The sequence below is a fragment of the Topomyia yanbarensis genome, unplaced genomic scaffold (assembly GCF_030247195.1).
Source record: "Topomyia yanbarensis strain Yona2022 unplaced genomic scaffold, ASM3024719v1 HiC_scaffold_20, whole genome shotgun sequence".
Taxonomy (NCBI): Eukaryota; Metazoa; Arthropoda; class Insecta; order Diptera; family Culicidae; genus Topomyia; species Topomyia yanbarensis.
Window position 1 is genome coordinate 290646 of NW_026683382.1, and position 17321 is coordinate 307966.

The following is a 17321-nucleotide window of genomic DNA, read 5'->3' on the forward strand; positions in this document are numbered from 1 at the left end:
CAAACATTGACTTTTATATATATATATAGAAGATATATACACACATATATATATATATATATATAAATATATATATATATATATATATATATATATATATATATATATATATATATATATATATATATATATATATATATATATATATATATATATATATATATATATATATATATATATATATATATATATATATATATATATATATATATATATATATATATATATATATATACCTTTTAGATATATAGATGTAGTTTTCTCTTTTCATAGAAGTATCAGTTTGTCGATTAATTGTTGGGAATATAATAAGTAATAACTTTGCTGAAGAGACTGTGCCTTTCACTTGGTTTTAAGAGACATTTGTGGAGTTTTCTATGATATACCCCACTTTTATCAAAATAGCTTTTCTTGCCGCATTTTCAGAACTTCAAAATGTTCTAAGATTGTATCCGGTATAAGAAAATACACCATTTTTGTGATGCAAGTTCCACCCTTTATTTATCGTCGTGGTTTAGGCTACGATCCTACTGACACAGAGAAACCTTCCTTATGGGGGTTCGAACATGCGATAAATGGCTTATGAACCAGTCACCTTAATCTTCCTCCTTGTCCAATCGAAAGCCCCAACAACCATCCTATTCAAACAACCTGCCGAACATGATGCCAGCCTAGAGTAACCGTTAGTGCACTTTCTTCTAATTTATTGTTGGCTTAGCATTCCCACCCTGCAGCAGCGCGGTGACATCATTTACCCGAGTTGACGTTTTGGGCAAAATCAATAATCATCGCCTGCTGCCATCGCGGCGGCAGCGACTGCGGCGACACAGACAGGAAAACACCTCTCCAGTGTGCCAAGAGCACAACTGTTGCTGCGGCCTGTCTGACAGCCGTTTGATGGTCAAATTTGAGAGAAGAAAGCATTCGTATATCTGGTGAGCGGTCGCTTTGAAGAATGTGCAAATTAGTATAGATTAGTTTAACACCATCCCTGGCTTCCCACTAGAAACCGTCACATCACGCCACACTACAACTCGAACGCAATAAGTAGGTGATCGGAAAGCGTTGTCGAGTTAAGCCGCAAGATGCCACCGCTTTAGCCGTTTTTGTACACTCTTCGCGAAAGTGTGTGCGTGTGAAGATAACTACTTTAAGCCGTCTTTTTTCGCCCTCCGGCTTGACGCGAAAGTCATCCGGGTACACACGAGGATGGTACACAATCGTAAACATCCACCAATTAAAGAAAATCCTACCCATTGCTTGCCTCTTGCGTCCCGTCGACCGTGGTCAGTTCTGTGCCGTAAAAAGTACCAGCTCAGGTTTTGTTTTCGCGAAAAGACGACACAACTCGCGGAGTCTGATCGACTTAACTTAGGATAAGGAGGTATTCGCCGAGGTCTCGCGAGCAGAGGCGGATATTTTTACCACTCAACAGATTACAATAATTTATTTGTTAAACGCTTAAACTGACATTTATACTTTCATCGTTTCTCACACACGAGTTCCGAGCGCGAGAAGACGTCTGTAGGCTGCTGGCCACGGCGCACAAAGGAGAAGCTGGGAACTGTTTCAGGTCAAAATCGAAAAAAAATTTGAAAGTTAGAGTTGTTCCCCACCGTATATTTAGCTCCATAACAAAGTTTCAATCGCTATTGTGAAATTGGATTTTTTTCAAGTCGAAGGATTTTATTTCAAATTAAAAAGGGTACAAAAGTGTCCATCCTCACGATTAATTTAGATCATCTTTGAACAGATTAACGAAGAAAGGTCAACAATATTGTCCAGGAATACAGTCCAACTATACCACCGTGCTACGCGTCCCGTGGGATAGCGTTCGATTTTGCCATCGACCTGCAGTCCTCGTTCGAGATGAGTCCTGCCTAGTGGCTGATGAAGCAGCGGCAGCGGTAACAGTGGGCTTTCCAGTAAAAGAGATGCTGACGACTGACTGGCTGATAATGGTTGTAACCCATAAAAGAAAGTGTTAAAGCTGCCCCAGGCCAGGAGGCAGCAACCTTTCCAAGCAACGAGTAAGGCACCTACAAGGTACGCTTTCACTGCATCGAAAACCCACCAAGGGCCACCGCTCCAGTCCCGCCTGTGAAGCCCAAAATTTGGGCTAAAAGTCGAGATTTTAACACCTTCAACCACTTTTCACTTATGCGTGAACAGCCGCGACGCGGGGGAACTCGTCGTAGGCTGCGGTCGTTTCAATAAAATTTTATTGTTTTGATGAATATTGAGCGTACATAAACAACTTTCGTTTATGCCGGAGCAACATATGGCAGGCAGACGGGAAACTTTCCCACACACACGGATTGAGGTTATGTTTTTCAAGTGTCGCTTTAGCTTTCGTTAGCACTTTAGCTTGTGTCCCCAGAGAAGCTGATGCTGTTGTTCTATTTGTTTATGTTCGTCGCTGATGGTAGCGCGTAGATAAATATGCTGAGAAAATTGCCACCTTAGCAGCAGGCTGTGATTGACAATGGATTTTTGGTTTGAAATGAGCTAGCATAGAAGTTCAGATCGAAAAGCACCGAAAGAAATATTCGGTTTAGCAGGCAATCTGCAGCTGTGGAAGAATCTGCACAAGATTGTTATAACCGGCAGGGATTTTTATGCACCATCGCTATTCCGACTAGAGCTGACATTTTTTCCGTCAATCAGAGATTTTTAGCACGGTATCAAACAAATGATGTTTGGAGACGGATATCCGAAGCTACGAACTACCGTGCGATATTGGACTGCTATGAAGATTGTGTGAGAGAGAATGCTTCCGCAATCGAAACAACAGACACCTAAATAAAATTTTCATAAATTGTCCGGCAAACGCTGTTGAAAACTTTGTAGTGGTTTTCAATGCAGTGGATAATTTATTCTTAACAGCAGGGATTTCGATAATGTTGCAGTTTCTTCACAGTCCTGTCATGTGATAAACTGCAGAGGTTAATCCGAGCATAAACGCGTTTGTCCACCGTGAGACCTCAAAAAATGGAAATAAACGCTTTTGGAGGTATTCTTTCAAGTACATATGCCCATTCGGTTTCGACTGTCACGAACGAGGTGCTTCACATTCTACACGAGTAAATTCCCTGCCAAATCATGTACTTTTTGTCAAACTTAGGCATATTCTGCCTTCTAACTTCCTCAGGCACGTCGAACTTATGATGAACAGAGAAGACAAGGTGCCCAGGAAGCTGAGAACACATGATTGTAGAACTTTCAGCTTGATTTCTCCACTGTATTCGGCGCCTTTATGATTTTGTACTTTGTTGAGCATCTTGCACAAAAGTTTCGCTTAAATATATATTTTCACCACGTTTCTCACTGAACTATTGGCATTCTTTGTGAAAGCTTAGACTAACCGCTTCTGATGCGCGACACGACCCTACACTGGTAGTTTGTCGGTGGAGCTAGCCTACCTCGGTAGAGAGTTCCCCAACGAAAGAATGTCCCCCAAAACCGTTCACGGGCATGCTATTCTTGCCTGGATGCTGTCTGGTAGAGTACCAAACTCTGTCCAGCGATTCCGGGTGGAAGGTTGCGTCCGGTTCACTGGAACGCCGAAGATTCATACCAGCGATTCGCTACGGACTACTCGGAATGGTCCCTGACGGTGGATTTTTCCTACTCCGACTAAGAGCTCCCCGGCAGAGCAAGTTCTTCGGAAACCGATGCTACCCGGGCAGATGTCGAGGTCGGTTCTGCGATTCTGGATGGAGCGTGACTTTCAGTTCACATGCGACCCGACGACCATTTGCCGAAGCTACTTCACGATCTACTCGAACTAGTCGGGCGATTAAGTGAACGTTTTGGCACTTATAAACGCGGTCTCAAACGCGGACCTACAAACACACGTGTTCGCTTCATGAATCATGAATCGGTCACGTCCGAAAGTTCCTACCCTCGGCCCTAGTAGCCTAGGGTCGTGACTTCAGTTGAACCAATCAAAAAAAATGATATCCACTAAACAACGCGTCCTATGGCGACATGACCCGGAACCCTAGTGATACGGGAAATGTCACTCTCTTCTAGCATTCAGCACATACATACAACATACAAACGCTAAAGACTTTCGCGATCATCCACGAACACCAAATCCCATTGTCTCGCAAACATGAAAACACCCCGATGATGAAGTGAATAAACGCGGTCTCAAGCGGGAACCTACAAACGCCCATGTTCGCTCGCTAATGCAACGTAATCGCCCACGTAATCAAACACGTTAACGTACAAACGCTCGAACCCTTCGCGGTGGTGAAGTTCCTACGCCCGCATATATCTGAACCGTACAATGAATGTCAGCATCACGGTCCGGTGCAGTTGGCGTTTTAGTGGGTGAAAATTTCCCTACTCGTCTGCAATTGTAGTGAGTGATTCTGAAGGGGGAGCCCTTCCGAGACCCTAGCTTTACAGCTGTAGTAGGGCAACGCTCGAAAATAAATCATCAAAATCCTTAGCACTCTATCTAGTTACGTACAGTGATCGCACACCTATTACAATCTAAACGAATAATTGCTCGGTACCTGAATTGCAACAAACCCAAACCGACTTCCAACAGTTGCTCGACGAGCAAGAACCGTCCGACTGTGCACTACACAGCGACAAAGACAGCTTAACCGCCTCGTCCGGTACAATGTTTCGTATAAGAAGTTAAAACTATAATTCGCCGCTATCCGCAGCCGTCACTTAAAGGATTGTGCTGTGCAAACCTTTGACGGCAAGCCCGGAGGGGATATTGGATGCGCCAATCATTTAGACAGCTGGAATTCTACCTGAACAGAATTTCGCAGCAAAAAAACCAACACTCAGAATATCTTAATTCCCTCTCCCCGCGGGTGTTCAATTTGGGCATCGTCCGCCCGATCATAAAACGAGCAATTAAGGTCTACGTCACGTCCAACTGTTGCCGCTCTGACGGGCGGGATAGAAATGCTTTATCATCCCCGGCATAAAATCGCGTATGTTCGCGGTCGGATCAAAGATGGCTTGGATGCGCCTCTGCTGGCGCACGTGTTCACAACTGCTAGATTCTAACCTAAAAAGGGAAATCTACTTACCATCATACGTCGTAACAAGCCTACTGCGATTTGGATTCGGTTAGACTCGACTCCACGAGTGTGGATTCCGTCTAGCACCTGGTCTTTTATTTTCTCCGGCAACCACGGTGTGTCAATATCGGCCCACACACGGCGAGACGATCACAAAAGGCGGGTGGTGATTCAGCGTTTGCAATTTGATACTTTTTTTTTTATTTTCTTGAACCTGAACCTGTTGGGAGCACTTTTGTTGTTGTTGTTTGTAACGAATCACTTACACACTGGGCCAGTAGTAAAACCTTACAAAAATGATCACCTGGGGACTATGGCTACAGCGACTCGGTACACCGTTGTTCGATTGCAGATCACTTCACGGGTGTGTTTTTTCTTGCGCAATTTTCCATCAACAGGCGGAGGTTCGGATTACTGAGGCTCTGGATCGGTGGGAAGGGGAAGGGAATCAAATTGATTTATTCATCAGCTAGCAATCCAAAGTATAATTTAATCAATTATTTTCCCAGTGCTTTACCGTTGTGAGGTATTGTTGCTGTTGTTATTTTTTGCCGGCTAAGAGCCGTTCTAGGGAGGGCTTTCGCTATAAATAAATTGATTTTTTGCAGCCGCCTGGTGTCTAGTGTTTATCCAAGCATAACCGATTCGTAGCTGCTGCAGCAGCAATCGAAGAACATTGAGTCGAGGGTCTAATTCAATAATTACTCTTTCTCGCGCTGAACCTGTGTTGGGGTTGAACACGGAGAAGTTATCCATGACGGAGTTTTGTAGCAATGTAAAATATATAAATGAGAAATTTCAAGCGATACCGTGAAAATTGTGTACTTTGGACTCGAGGGAAAGAGGATGGAACCGCATAAATTCTCCTGAACATGCTCTAACATTTTAGTAGATCTGGCAGAACTGGCAACAAGTGAATATATTTGTATTTTTATCTGACGTAAAAGAAAGGACAATTACTCCACACTTTGGTTTATTATCTAAAGTCCGTTATTAAATATCGTGAGATTCGGAACTTTGGTTCCGGAGATACAGGTAAATGGATATCAAATTTTCATGAAAATCGCATCTTCTGTGATATCAAATACGTATCCAAATATTTGTTTATGCATATAACGTAGCAGCCACTAAATATGACTATTATTTATATGTCGACGTATGAGAAAGACAAACTTAATCCACAGGATGGTAGGTTCGCTTCCCCTTTTGGAATGCTCCCCTGCGAAACCAACGGGCGAGGAAAATTGTGTGCAAACTCCTCACAAGTGTTCTTACATACCTTTTGCTAACGGTGGAGAGCACTGAGAAGGTTTTTCCATTCACAAAAGAGTCACGGCTAAATGGTCTTGAACAACAGCGCAAATAGCGAAGAGAAGCAGAAATGAATAAAGAAAAAAACGGTCGTCTAACAAGATTCAAACAGGTGATATATGTATGTACGATCGGGTTTAGGATTGTGGCGAAGAGGCTATGGAAAAGAGAACACGGTTGCGGCTTGCGGTGGTAATGGGAGCGTCAGGCATGTAGTACAAATCGAACCGGTGTGTGCTATGGATGGAACGACCAGCTGATATTCGTTGCGGTGGGATCGGTGAGGCCAGCGTTGGATGGACGACAGTTATGAATGAGACTGTGACTTTAGGATCCTGAACCCTAGCAAATAGTGTGTGTGTTTATACTCAAAGTGGTTTTAACCAATTTTCTTCTTCTGGAGAAATATTGAAAGGCTAGTCGAATCATGACTCGAATTCGCTATGGTTTCATCAACAAGCAGGTCGTCCGTACTTACGAAGCAAGCCGTTTGCTTGAGAACACAAATTAAATTCAACGACTATGTGGTAGTCAAATTGTCTGCCAAATACTGATGAGACTAAGTAGATACGCTAATTCTAAAAGTTATAGGCATTGTGACTCTTATCACAAAATGGCTTCATCCAATAAAAACAAACTTTTCCGAATAAATATTAAATCACAGCACATAAAATTCCTCGAGTATACTGATTCAAGCATCGATGCTGCGACCAAGCAACTAAAGCTTTCACCGAACATTTCGACCGTCGGGCTTGACTGTAGGCAAACGTCCAAATCGAAGCAAGCTCTGATTTCCAGAAACGACCAAGCAAACGACAAACGCCTCTGTCTTTGTCGGTCCGTTTCTTCACGTGTGGATACATATAAATATAAACCGCTTCGTTACGAGCGTGCAATTTTTCCACAATTTTGGCACTGAAAGTGAATTATTTTCAGCCCATAAGCGGAAAACAGGAATCGCCTTTTGCTCTCCACTCTCCATTTGTTTGCGCCCATGCAATTTGAACTTAATTTTTACGAACTTTTTGTTACGAAAAACAATCCCCCCCCCCTTCACGACCCACAACACACCGACCATTTCGCTGGGCCTGCTGAGTTTGTTGCGTCGCTGTCGCCGCCGCCACCACCACCGCCTCCGCTAAGACAGTAAAATAAAAACTGATTTTGAAATTCCTGACCGTATCCGCAGCGCACCCGGGTTCCCTTTCGACCACATCGTAGCAGTCTCGATTCAAACCCACTTTCGCACCATGGTAACTGCCACTGCAGGCTGCTTCAATAGAGCTGGGCAAAAGCAAGAAGGAAGTGGGGTTTGTTGAAGAAGCTTTACGAACAAAAAAACGGACATTTTCAAAGTGCAACGGACCGCGCTAAAGGCACGGTGTATGCGCACTTGCACACATACGAACATTCGCTATGCCCGCGGTTTGGCAAGGAACCGATCGTGTTGGCAAGTGAATGAATTTTTCTTGCTTCCCTTTTCCCACTGACTGCGTACTGTAGCTGCCTGGTCGGGATCCGCCTTCTCTTTCACTGACACTGGGGGCTAATTCGATTCAGTTCTGTATATCTACTCACTTCCCCATTTTCACCGTTCTGTAGACCCTTCAGTTTTTTTTTTCTGACGATGTTAAATATGCGAAAAACAACACCCGTATCAATCTGCAACAAAGCAAGTCACTCTTCTGTGAAGGGTGAAGTACATGTACCCTTTCGATTACACAACCCTACACAGAAAACACTGCCGAGCGAAATCGTTCCCAAAAGTCACAACACAAACCTATCCTTTCGCGTGGCACAAGATCGCGACGTTCACGCGTTGATTGTTTTGTCTGTTTTTTTTTTGTTCCGAAGTGGTTGGCGCGGCTAACCCACGATTGAATGCGTGACCAGCGCTGGCAAGAACTGTGGCTAGACTGACGGGAACGGTTGAAGTGATCGCAAGCGAAAGCTCAGCTGGATGGAAATCGAGGTGCGCTTGTGCGCTGATAGATTGCTGCTGAGAAGCAGGTTCTTTGCGCGTTGCGGCAGGTCACTTGGATTCGGAAGAAGTTGCGCTTGCGAGAGGCTGCTCACGGCAGGCGGGAGTTCCGCAGAGAAAGAGCATGAGAGAGATGAATCTCCTCTCTATTTTGCACTCAGTTGCGTGAGTTATCGGAGTGTGTCGCTCAGTGTGCAGCGTAGGGGTTTTTAAATAGGCTCGTGTTTTGGAAAAACCTTATCGATTTAAAAATGGAACCGTTCCATATGCCGTTAGCGAAGTGTGTCTCTTTTTAAAATTTTGTAAATTATGATCAATATTATTCCGCATTCAAATACAGAATATCTCACCAGCTGTATGCAATAAAGTGCCAATGGACTGCACTGCTATGTAGCTTTAAAAAAGGACGCACTGTAAAGGATTTAGAATCTCGAAAAAGTGCCTATGAAATCTAAACTTCAGTGTCCATAGTCCAGAGAGCAGAACCCAGAATCCAGAGTCTCGAGCGGAGAGCCAAGAGTCCAAAATCCAGAGTCCCGAGTGCAGATACCAGAGTTCAGAGTCCAAGCTGCAGAGTCTAGAGTCTAAAGCTCGGATTCCAGAGTCCAGAATCAAGATCCCAGAGACTATAGTTCAGAGTCCATAGCACAGAATATCGAGGCCATAACTCGGTGTCCTGAATCCAGCGTGAAGAGTGTAGAGTCCAGAGTTCACAGTCTAGAATCTAGACTGACTGGGTATTTTCGGAATGGTTTTGACGAGTAGCTGCCAGAAGTTTATGTCTGACGCCATGTTGAAATACAAGATGGTGACTTCCGGACGTAAATTATTACGATTACATTTCGGATTGTTTATCTTTGCACAGCTCCTGATGCTGTTTAACTTTGATTTATACAATTGATCCATAATGGTAATTTTACTAAAACTGCTCTTCACAACTGTTGTTACTAGACTGCTTTAAGGCCTTAGTTTTATAGTACTATTATTTGGTAAAATAAGTATTGATGCTGGTTCAAATAACATTTTAGCATGTATCAGGCAACTAGCAGTTGGGAAATTGGATTCTGAGATGATTATGACTCATTGGATTAGTTTTCGGTAAAAATACACTGGAAAACAATCCGTTTGGACAAGAAAAAAATTGATTCTTTCTACCTAGTGTGTGAAACGTGAACAAATAATGAGTGCCAATGCAAAGCAAGCTAATATTCCGTTGCGGGCAAACTGTGTTGCTGTTGATTACTTGAAATGTCCGGTAAGACCATCAATTCGTGATGTGGAGCAAATGTTGAAGGTGAACATGAAGCTCAACGTAGCAGAAATTGAACCGCATTACAATTCCACCATTTACGTCATGAAGTACTGATTATGCTAAAAAACATTAGTCAAGCAAAATAATTCGCTTCGCAGAACAAATTGAAACACGTCGTCGAATGTAATGACATTGTATGAAGCTACGTGACCTGGCACTATCAAACAACTGATGTCAAAATACGGAGAGGTGAATAGTGTTAAAGAAGATACTTGGAGGAACTTCTTCCTAGGACTTCGCAACGGCGTTCGTGTGGTGAGAATACGTCTGACTCCTACTTGACCGTCACATGCAAATCACCTCAAGGTGCTGAATGTTTACATCGAATACTAGCCACGACCCCGGACATATTCCTAGATGCCAATATTGTGATCAACCGCTACACCACGGAAAACCTTGCAGAGAGACTGCTAAGTAAATTCCACCGGGTACGACCAAAACCGGTATACAGACGTCGTAAGCTAAACCACAACTGGTTGGTAAACCAACTACTGCAGACTGGGTAGTAACAAACACCAGCTCAACAATGATCGGGCCCAGTACCACATTGCCAACACCAAAGGTAATAACAATTACACCAAATGTACCCAAATCAACAAGCAACACCACCAATAAGGAATCAGATACCGATGAAGAAGAATTTACAACAGCGACACGTAAGCACAATCAACGAATAAGAACATTCGACCGTGAGCAACATGGATGCAGTACCGATGACGACATGGACGTGAACGCAGACGCGAGAGAAGACGGACCGATTGACGTCCAAGGTGCGGTAGACAACGCACCTAATGTTTCACCGCCAAGGAAGAGGATCTCATCACGCAGCAGTAAGATGCGTCAACAAGACCCGACGGACAGGCTCTAACGTTTTTTTTTTTCTATTTTTACATCTTGTAAAAACACTAATGATTAACGGCTCCTTTGTGCGTTAGCATTGAGCTGTGTCAAATACATTAAAGGGGATGAATCTAGACCATAAGCATTGGGGTATTATTGGCTAACCGTTTACGTGGGATGTGCATATTGCAATTGTGCAATTCGACCAAAAAACTCAAAATGTCCTCCACTGTACTTGTTTTCCAAAATCATGAACTTTGACATGCTGCAAGATGGGTTTTATGACAGGTTTAAAAGTGCCCTCTTTGTCGGAGGAACCAGGTTCCCGGAATAACCGGGGGTGTGCTCAATTCGACCAAAAACCATCAAAATGTCCTCCAGTGCAGTTGTTTTGTAAAATCATCATGGCATGTCGCTAGATGGATTTTATAATCGGCTTTAAAGTGTCCTCTTTTCCGGAGAAACCAGGTTCCCGGAGTACCCTGGGATGTGACCATTTCGACCAAAAACCCTCAGAATGGTTGCTAGTGCATTTGATTTGCAAAATCATAAAGTTTTATGTGTCGCCAGACGGGTTTGAAAACCGGTATGAATGTTCTTCGTTTGTCGGAAAGTGGGGTAACTGCAGTGATTTCCGGGAAGATGGTCTTGGTTCCTAAAACTAGACAAATGTTGTGATCGTTTCTAAAAAACGTTTGGCTGAACCGTGGCGGAGTGCCATTATTTTGAAATTTAATATTTTTAATGAAATGGGGATTGGGGACGTAAGAGTTAATTGCGAAATCCACGCAAAAAACTGCAACATTTAAAAGGACTTAGAATTTTTCAGGAAAAAGTAAGTCTTTGGCATTCAAAAGGACTTAGAATATTTTTGCGAATATCCGTGCAAAAAAAAACTTTTGAAAATATAAGTCTTAACGCGATTTTTCTTACGCGGTACGTGTTTCCCGCGTAAAAAAAACCCGTGTGTATATCTGAGTGTTAGGCCTATCATTTCAAATTGGTTCGGATAATACTGGTTCAACCATTTCTGAGAAACACGAATAAGTTTGCCACATACAGGCACACACGCACAGACATTGACCCAAATTGTCGGGGTGAGTCGATCGGTATATAAGACACAACACTCTGGGCCTCGGAATTCTATTCATTTCTTTAACAAGAAATGCAACAAAAAATCGCTTGAAGGACACGCTAACGCTTTGTGCCATGTCGCATAAACAGACCAAGTAGAAGAAAAAAATTGACAATTGGGTATCCTATCTAATCATCTCCCATTGCCATAAATGCAAAACCCCCGGAATTGTCACGTTGAACAATAAAGGAAACGCCTACTACGATTGCAGATTGCAGAGCTCGCGTACGTTCACATTTGCAACAACACAGCATCACGGCACACACTCCTACTAGTCCGTGAATGTCCGCTTTCGGTAACGTTATTGAAATCGTTGAGATAAATAAACGGTTTTCCAAAAAGTTGGTAATTGGAAATATATAAGCTCTTACGGCGGATAAAATAATGTGCAACGGATTATTCTCGTAAATTATGCCATAATTACACTAAACACGGTAGGTGATCAGTGCGTCTATCTTATTATTAGTGAAAATTGGGAATTTAGCTGCATACCATACAAAACATAACTAATCGTAATTCCTATTCCCAGCAAAGGTTCTGGACAACGGTATAGCTTCCTTCTGATCGACTGTCTGTGCTTTTCCGAAGGAGACGCGATGATAATTTTTCGTCATAGCACATTGTGCAATTTAGCGTGAAAACTTACTGTAAATAAAACACACAAAAACCTGAAAATTTAGAAGCATAGGTTTCGGTCAGTTTTATTGACAAATTCAGTTGAAGCAAACAATCAGCACACATTATACTTGGGTAATATACATTTTTCGATGTTTTTCAGCATTAATTATCAATTCCGCCAATTCAATTCGTCGCCTCAAAATAATGGCGAATGGCGCGTTTCTAATGAAACGTACAATATTAGGTGCCGATCATGCGTTAGCAGCAAACAATAGATAAATTTCTTCTAATTGTTTTCGCCGATGATTTCAATGACGCCCGCTCGGCAAATGTATACATTCTTAGGAGCTAGCCTAGTATGTGTAAGTCGTGCACAGGATGACTTGTCAAATTCTTTGTGTTTACAGGTACTCTGTAAATTTTTGACTGGGGTAAGCAATGACAACCAGAAAAAGCACGCCTCCGTTTCCTTATCAGAACGTTTTACGACAGTTATAAGCACCGATCAGTTGTGAGGCAATCATCAGTACTGTGTGAGAATGGTTTGGACAAGACCAACGAATTCGGCCTTTCCCTCCGTTTGGCATACCTTTAGGGCAAAGGATGTTGACAGTGACCAATTGATTACATACCGCGTTCAGGATCTAACCGAGGATCGCTTCGAGGATATGGTGCAGCACTTTCTGGACAACTTCATTGAGGAAGAACCGATCTGCGTGAGTAAGGGAGTTGCCAAGGATGCTACCGCTCGAGAGGCAGCCATTAAACTATGGAGAAAGGTTTTGAGGGAAAAGATGACTCTTGTTTGCTACAAGGAAGGATCGGATGAAATCATTGGAGCTAATATCGTCACCGTGAAGACCTCGGACGAAGTTTACACTATTGATATTGTAAGTAATATCCGCTGCAATCGATGATCGAACATAAAAACTTTAATATTTTCCCGTTCAGTTAAAAAGTGCCGAACAGGGTGATGTTCGGGTAATCGTCGAGTATGTAACGAAACAGTTTGATGCTCTCGAGCATTACGGCGTAGATCATCGCATGGTCGCGTACGGTTTAACCGTCGATAGGCGCTACCGGGGCCGTGGGATTGCAACGGAGATCCTGAAGGCTCGTGTTCCAATGTGTAAGACACTCGGTATAAAACTGGCGGCGCATCCGTTTTCCGCACTCGGATCACAGAAGGCGGCGAGCAACGCGGGATACAGAACAGACTATGAGATAACGTGAGTCACGCGGAGTGCTTCGATCGTTGAAGGGAGGGGAGTTTTGTTCAAAAATTTTGTTTTTCAGCTATGACGATCTTGCCAAATTGGGACCGAAGTATACGCTGTTGAACATACCGTCGAAAAGTATAAAACTGATGAGTTTATTCATCGAATAGAAAGAGGAAGGTGTTTACTTACGCACGCAATCTCAATACAGGATTTTGCGGAAGCCTTTTAATGTCAGTATCATTGTATCGACTAGCATAGACAGGTACGTGTATTTCGATTACGACTTGTGATCTCCACTACCGTTGTTTTGCTATTTTTTAAACATGACTATTTTTCTTTAAATAAAGTATTCAAAATTTAGTTTGGATTGCACGGAATTAAATTATGATTATCATCTCTATCACGCAAAATACAATCACAGATGACATTCGTTACATGTACATTGGGATCTCGCGTTTTACACACTTTCTAGTTGCCTATGTCCGGAAGAGAGCATTGCATGAAACTTTAACCTCACTTTTGGCAGTTGTGAGAATTTGTCTACTTGGGCTTATATATTTTTATTCCACCATAGTACACGAATCTGTTTCGTTGGAATCGCTTTAGAATTCTAACATCCTGAAAAACAAGCTCGCTGAATTGTCATTTTTGTCTTCAGAGATGTCATCGTGCCATATTCCATTAGATGTTAGACATCCTTTGTTGACAAACTTTCTTACACAGCGACTTGTCGGCCTCGTTGGTTTTAGACGGATGAACGTTATAAACTGGAGTAGATCATAGCAAGCTGAAAAAGTATCCCGAGCTTATGTTGTTTATACCCGAGGCTAAAACTGGCTTAGTTTCGGACCTAACTGCTGTTAAACCGTATGTTTGAAGCTCAACTCGAACCTAGGTTATGCACCATTCAACTGAAAATCGAGTTGGGTTCTAACCTGAAATATATTTCTGCCTAGCTGTTTTGCGAGGAACCCAACTTAGTTCCATCAAAAACGTTTGTTTGAAGCAACTGACATGACTTCATTTCTAGGTTCTAATACGAAAACGACATTAGTTTTAACAATTTTCCACAATTGTCAAAACAATCGACTTCCATGTCATTGCATACTTTACGCTGACGTCACAAATGAACTCAAGTGTTCATTTTTAACAGTTCGCTTGTACTGTTCACATGGACTTAGAGAAATTCTTTACGAATTGCTTCGAGCGGATCTAGTCGTCCACAATTTTTTTCTAAGTCCATGTAAACAGTACAAGCGAGCTGTCAAGAAAAGTGAGGTTAACTGTGCCAGTAAAGAACCTAATACCAGTTACAGTTCGCATCCGATCCAGCCAAGTGCCGCCTGCACACTTGATCTCATCCGGTGGGATCCAGTTACTGTCAGGTGCGCCGCCGACACGATAGTTCAAACAGCCGCGCGCAAAAAGTGTCGAAGGAAAAACCATTTTTCCCGGACAGCATTCGGGAAACGGGCCACCGAAGTCAGTGACCGCGGAAAGTTCAACCGCGTGTGCGAAATTCCAGAAGAGTTGAAATAGGATCGCTCACTGGAAACAATGGAGCACCGGACTCTTTCCGTGCACCGCCACCGTCGTCGTGGTGTGCTTATCAATGATTTTTTTTCCTTCGGAAATCACGCGACCATAGTATGAAACATAACCTCAAATGCGCGTGCTCGTCCAGTCCGGTTCCTATTTCAACTGGTCGGTGGTAGCCACAGGGAATGAGAAACAGCAAATAATATGGCACTAAATCGAAACGAAAAGCCGCGGTTCCGAGCCCCGGAAAGCCGGACAGTGCCATAAAAGCATGAACCCGCTGGAGAAGAAATAAAAAAAAGGTTTTGTAGAAAAGTATGTGTTCGGGGAGAGCTGTCCAAACGGAACGTTGTTCCGTTTAGTCGACGTTGCTGGCCGAACTGTATTGCATACTTGGTGTTATTTGTAGCGTTTAGGGCTAGATGTTAAATTCTTTTGTATCGGTCGTTCAAAAAGGCGTTCTGTTTTGTGTATTGCTTTCGGGACTGTAGTGCGATGCGAAAAACCTAGAGGGATGGGTTCAACGTTCCGGAACGACTGTGAGGGAGCACTTTTTTGTGTCCTTCATTGTGCGGTACTTTTTCCTGGGTTGGTGCAGGTTAAGTACGATATATTCAATTAATATTCAGCAGAAATAAAAAACGGCCACAGCAACGATTCAAAGATTCGGCACATTTTCGGCTAACAGAAATCCAATCAGAGAGGATAAGCCGGAGATCCGATAAACATAATAAGGATAATTCCTAAAACGGCAAACGGGTAAATGGTACTTAACAGGAGCATCAAAATACTGAGCCGATTGAACTTGGAACGAATGGTAAAAACTGACCAACTGATATTGAAATCAATGGAACGAGAGACTGAGAAAATGCGTAAAACTTCTTTGCTCCATTGAGAGAGGAAAATTTATTTCGCTGATAGTTCTCTCATATTTTAAATACTTCAAAGTGGTGCGGTGAGAACGAGTGACCGCTGCTGTGGCACTCGTTTATATTTCAAACGGTCAAAATTTCTCGAGTACTTTTTCAAATGGACGTAAGTAACATTGAGAGCCTCTCTTTGTTTACTTTCTCTTTCGTTTATTACGACGTCATTACAACACTTTGTACTAATTTTCCAGTACATATCGAAAGCCGACGGTTTTTACTACAATATTATGCAAAGAGTAGAGTAGTAAATGTTGAAATGGCCGAGTAATGAACAGAAGAGAAAGACCTCAAAGAGAATCTCTCATTGTTACTTACGTCCATTTGAAGAAGTACTCGAGATTTGATTTAATATATTTAATAAGAAGTTTACTGCCTAGAAACAGTTGCTGCTGATCTGCTGATCTCAGTAAGCTTTGGACTGAATTGGTCGAGACATCAAAAGTAAAAAAAATCGTGGAATGCTTTTTTTGTTAGTTTATTCTTTGCGAGGATTTTTTTTTTAGCATCGCGCACTGAGATTTCGTGTTGTACAAATTTTGACCAGTAAAATTACTTCACAGTTTAGTCAAAACCTTTTTTCATTCAAATAGTGTCAGCCTTTCCCCACATCATTCCATCGAATAACTCATCAGCTTAAAACTCTTCGACTGTACGCCGGGCAATGCGTATTTAGGTCCCATAGTGGCAAGCTCGTCATATCTCAAAAAAAAAACAATTATCGTACACTTACTTCTCCCCGATATCGATCGAAGCATTTCACGTGACTCACGTTATCTCATAGTCTGTCCTGTATCCCGCATTGATGGCCGCTCTCTGTGATCCGATTGCGGAGAATGGGTGTGCCGCCAGCTTAATCCCGAGCGCCTTACACATCGGCACTCGTGCCTTTATAATCTCCGTGGCAATTCCCCGACCACGGTAGCGCTTATTCACGGTCAGACCATAAGCGATCATCCGGTGATCTACACCATAATGCTTGAAGACGTCGAATTGATTCGATACATACTCAAGAATTGCCCGTAAATCGCCTTGCTCGTCATACGGTAACTGATTACAGAAAATACGTTGATATTACCTCTGAATAAATTTGTACACAAGTCTTTACTTACAGTATCACCATCGTAATCTTCATCCAAGCTTTTCACGTGCAGAATATTCGCTCCAACAATTTCATCCGATCCTTCCCGGTAGCAAACGAGAGTCATCTTTTCCTCCAAACCCTTCCTCCAGAGCTGAATCGTGGCTTCTCGTAGTGTTGCATTCTTTGAAGTTCCTTTGCTCACGGAACACGGTTCTTCCTCTATAAAGTGGTTCAGAAAATGTTGAATCATGTCCTCGTAGCGATCCTCGGTCAGATCCTGAACGCGATATGTAACCAGACGATC

The 17321-nt window shown here is 42.6% G+C and overlaps 3 protein-coding genes across 13 annotated transcripts in view; 1 reads left to right on the plus strand and 2 right to left on the minus strand.

Moving 5' to 3' along the window:
* The window catches only part of LOC131694918 (leucine zipper putative tumor suppressor 3-like), an 84819-nt gene extending 76462 nt beyond the window's left edge, over positions 1-8357 (minus strand). For 3 of the 11 annotated variants that reach the window (XM_058983445.1, XM_058983446.1, XM_058983447.1), the window contains exons 1-2: positions 8143-8357; positions 5061-5473 (exon numbers count right to left, since the gene is read on the minus strand). The gene's annotated coding sequence lies outside the window, so the exon portion shown is untranslated. Of the gene's footprint in view, positions 1-5060; positions 5474-7940; positions 8025-8142 lie in introns of those variants that run through there. The other 8 variants (XM_058983442.1, XM_058983444.1, XM_058983443.1 and 5 more) reach the window with 8 other exon arrangements.
* A 4256-nt stretch (positions 8358-12613) lies between these two features.
* LOC131694938 (uncharacterized) lies at positions 12614-13850 on the plus strand. The gene is made up of 4 exons (XM_058983479.1): positions 12614-12679; positions 12741-13138; positions 13200-13477; positions 13545-13850. The coding sequence occupies exons 2-4, from the start codon at positions 12788-12790 to the stop codon at positions 13633-13635; spliced, it is 720 nt and encodes a 239-aa protein (XP_058839462.1). The 5' UTR covers positions 12614-12679; positions 12741-12787; the 3' UTR covers positions 13636-13850.
* A 2572-nt stretch (positions 13851-16422) lies between these two features.
* Positions 16423-17301, minus strand: LOC131694943 (uncharacterized). Its single transcript, XM_058983483.1, has 3 exons — positions 17046-17301; positions 16706-16983; positions 16423-16635 (listed from the first exon to the last, which is right to left on the minus strand). The coding sequence occupies exons 1-3, from the start codon at positions 17265-17267 to the stop codon at positions 16545-16547; spliced, it is 591 nt and encodes a 196-aa protein (XP_058839466.1). The 5' UTR covers positions 17268-17301; the 3' UTR covers positions 16423-16544.
* Between the last annotated feature and the right edge of the window lie 20 nt (positions 17302-17321).